Source organism: Glycine soja, chromosome 9, assembly GCF_004193775.1.
Source record: "Glycine soja cultivar W05 chromosome 9, ASM419377v2, whole genome shotgun sequence".
NCBI lineage: Eukaryota > Viridiplantae > Streptophyta > Magnoliopsida > Fabales > Fabaceae > Glycine > Glycine soja.
This window is the reverse complement of record NC_041010.1, coordinates 36,788,049-36,791,684: the sequence shown is the minus strand read 5'-3', so window position 1 is coordinate 36,791,684 and position 3,636 is coordinate 36,788,049. Positions and strand designations below refer to the sequence as shown.

At 28.3% G+C, this 3,636-nt stretch overlaps 1 protein-coding gene across 1 annotated transcript; it reads right to left on the bottom strand.

Moving 5' to 3' along the window:
• Positions 1–824: 824 nt before the first annotated feature.
• On the bottom strand, positions 825–3,269 carry LOC114367611. The gene is made up of 2 exons (XM_028324797.1): positions 3,038–3,269; positions 825–1,661 (listed from the first exon to the last, which is right to left on the bottom strand). Exons 1-2 carry the CDS (start codon positions 3,203–3,205, stop codon positions 1,134–1,136), a joined length of 696 nt encoding a protein of 231 aa, XP_028180598.1. The 5' UTR covers positions 3,206–3,269; the 3' UTR covers positions 825–1,133.
• Between the last annotated feature and the right edge of the window lie 367 nt (positions 3,270–3,636).

Here is a 3,636-nt window from a genome sequence, read left to right as displayed (position 1 = left end):
ATCACATAATCTCATTTCTCAAATTTTTATCATATTCTAATTGTTTTTTAAGAAATTCTTCTACTAATCTCGAGACAAGTATATCAAAATTTGATTTCATAGATAAAATTTTTGGACAAGAGAGATAACACCAGATGTGTTTTGGATGATATAAAAAAAGATATCATGGTAGTGACTAGCATATAAAAAGCATACATTGCCTCGGACTTTATTTTCAAGCTGGTGTACATCCCGAATGAACTACTTATCGCTAAGTGCTAGCTTTGGACAGTGGTAATATCGTTTTGTTTAGGGGTATGGGATTACTTGGACATGAGGGCATTTGTTTTTTGGTGGGAGTACAGCAACTCTCTGTCCTACTCTGTTGATGTATTATTCTTGAGTATATAATATACATATTACTTTTGCCTTTCAAACAAAAAAATAACTAAAACGAACACTAGGGTAAACTGTTTTAATTATTGAAAATATATAAAGAGATTGTACATTTTTCATTTAATTTTTTATGTTTAATTTGAGTAAAATACTGTTTCCTTACCTAAAACTTGTAAGTACTTATTTATCAATCAAAATTATGAATTGCTCAATTAAGTAGAGATAATAATTAGTCAATTCTCATTTGTAAGAAAAAAGGACAATTTAACTTGGAGAATATTTTTTTTAACAAAATTTTATACTTATTTCTCTTTTTCTTTGTTGCATTATGACGAAAATTAATGTCAATTTTATTCGTTTCATGAAATCTTTAAATATAATAATGCTTTTAAAACTAAAATAAGTACATCATCTTCTTTTTTTTATTTCGCAAATTATTATTTGATACATATAAACATAATACTGCTCATGTAGAATTTTGGGTGAGACACATTATGGAGAATATTCTAACTATGAATTAACAATAGATATAAAAGCAAACTTGTTTCCTTTTGTTTGCCCATGACAAGACGGAGATCGATACGGGCTTAAACGCTTTTGCATATGTTTGGATAGAACTTGGAAGATTTCGAAAATTCTTTTACTTTAGAAGCAATAATTTCTTCCTTATTCATTTGATACCTTAAATTTTTTTATTGTATATAGATTGAAATTTATAAAAATACTTTCGAAACTTAAATCCAAACATTTTTTTACTCTCAAATGCCATTTGGGATAAAGACCTCTATCTTGCTGTTGCTATTCCCAGCCAGAAAATCGAGGTTGTATAATATAAGCACCATTGCCATTGAAGAGAAGAAAGTTAGCACAGGTCCAAAGATCCAAAGTAAAAGGGGAAGTGCCGAATAGAAAAGCCTGTTCCCTACCGTGTTCAATAAGATGGCCTTGTCCAAAAGTTGAGTTAAATATTCCAAGGTCACTAAAGACTTGACATCTTGTGGGGTGCAAATAAGGATATTCACTTGATTGAGAAACCCTATAGAGAAAGTGTGAAATAGAAACGAGAATAATAATATTGCAAGGATGATGGCATATTTCAGTCCCACCATAAAGTCACTGTGTGCTCCAAAAATTGTGTCGTTGATTACATTTTTAACACTGTAAGTGCTGCTTATAACTGCTCCTAGGCCCGTGCAGATGAGCATGGATGTTGTGGCCATAAGGGTTGATCCCATGATTAGGTTTCGAAGAGATTGAATTGCTACGATGTTCTTTTTGTCAATGTCCTGCAACAATAATAGGTCCAAACCACATGCACCGGTAGTTTATGTGTTAAAAATTTAAAATAATTTTTCAGCTGTAATTGATATTATCTTTTTGCATGATTACATATTTTCAAATACTACTTCATTCTCATATCTTTTGATATTTGTAAACAGATTTATAACAAACATTAATGGAATTCAAAATTGGTGTGTTTAGACTAAAATTAATGTCCTATTTTAAAACCTTAATCTTTGATGCCTATGCCACTAGTAGTGGATATTAAATAATGGTATGTTTTAAAAAATATCAATTAAATTTTAAAATTCTAAAACATCAATTATTTTGAGAAAAATAAATATTTAAAACATCAAAAGATATGGGAAAGATATAATATTCATATTCTTTTATAAAAATAGATAGTAGATAATTTTGTATTAATAGAAAAGAGTTGAATTTCAATATTAAAGAGTTTTCAACAACTCACAAGTATTTATTGTATATGGCAATTATTAAATTCATTTTTCTAAATAAATTGTCCATACTAATTTAAGTTCCTGGATTTGTCACTGGCGAAGCATATAGGACGACAAGTTTTATTATCTTCACTTTGGTCTTCGCTATCAGCAAGATTGACTTGGGAATAAAGTTTAAAAATAATTAGATATAAATTATCTAACTCCATTCCCAGCAAGGAAATCCATGAGGAACTTGCCTATATTTTTTCAAAGAATTGTTTTTTAGAGATATAAGATTGTTTAGGTAATTAAGAAGGAGAAAAAGAAAGAAAAGACCATGTGTTTGATCATATTTCTACAAACAAAAATTAACAATTAACATCCAAAGATAACAAAGAATTATTATATATATATATATATAATTTTAAATAATCATATATTGAATTATTATTTATATTTTATTATAAAAAATAATAAACAACATAAGCCATAAAATAATTAAGAATTAAATTATTTTTAATGAATTATGTAATTTAAGTTTTATTATTAATATCTTTTATAATTTATATATATCAATGGTGTGGGGAGGGTTTGGCAGCAGCGGTTATCAATTAATTATACTAATTTTTCTCCATCAAAGTTGGAACTAAAGCAGATATGAGTACCTATGAGTTGAAATTTAATTGTCATGCTTAATTGAATAGCGTCCTTGGATAAGAGTTTTGTTCTGTACCATTAACATGATCAAAGCGAGTTTCCACTTCTTAAAAATGAATTGACGATGAAATATATAGTAAATGATTAATTATACAAATGCGTTCTCATTTGTCTTTATATATCTTTGAAATGAACTGTGAACATAACCACATGCCATGTCAAAATAAAAGCAGGAAAAAAAAAAGCTCCAAAAACTTAGGGAGAAATATATCGATATAATATACCTTCATCATGGCAGGGATCCATAATCGGCGACCATCAGCATCTATTCCAAAGGTTGTGGTGAAGGGCTGTGTCCGGCTCTTGTGCCATAGCCACACATGATATGCTAGTATGATTCCTAACCCAAATGGCACAAATATCACATCCATATAGTAGTTTCTCCACTCCATCTAAAAACTCACTCTTTCAGCTGGTTGAATCCCTCTTGTGTTCACCTTAATTAAGTGCACACTGCTTTCGGGTTTGCGTTTTATAATTTTATGCGTGTATATATATAGAGAGAGATTTTAACGGTTTCTTTAAGCTCTATTCAATTCTCACCACGCATGTACGAAACCATATATTATCTTTTCATCTTAAATATAAAAGAAGAAAAAAATTTCTTAGTCTTAAATATAATTTTTTTTAAAATTCATTTTATCTTATTTAATGTTTTATCTCTAAAATCTTTTTTATTTAATTAAGGTGCTAGTTTGAATGATTAATTCTTGTCATTGGTATCAAGTTTCAATGAAAGGTAAGTTAAAAAAATACTTTTAATTAAAATTGATACAATTAAATGTAATTAATTAATTGATTAAATTAATTATTTGGTCCTTAT

Coding starts and splice junctions, on each gene's coding strand:
- LOC114367611 (XM_028324797.1), bottom strand. CDS start 3,205: ATGGAGTGGAGAAACTACTATATGGATGTGATATTTGTGCCATTTGGG. Junction 1,662..3,037: donor GGATCCCTGCCATGATGAAG/GTATATTATATC, acceptor TTATTGTTGCAG/GACATTGACAAAAAGAACAT.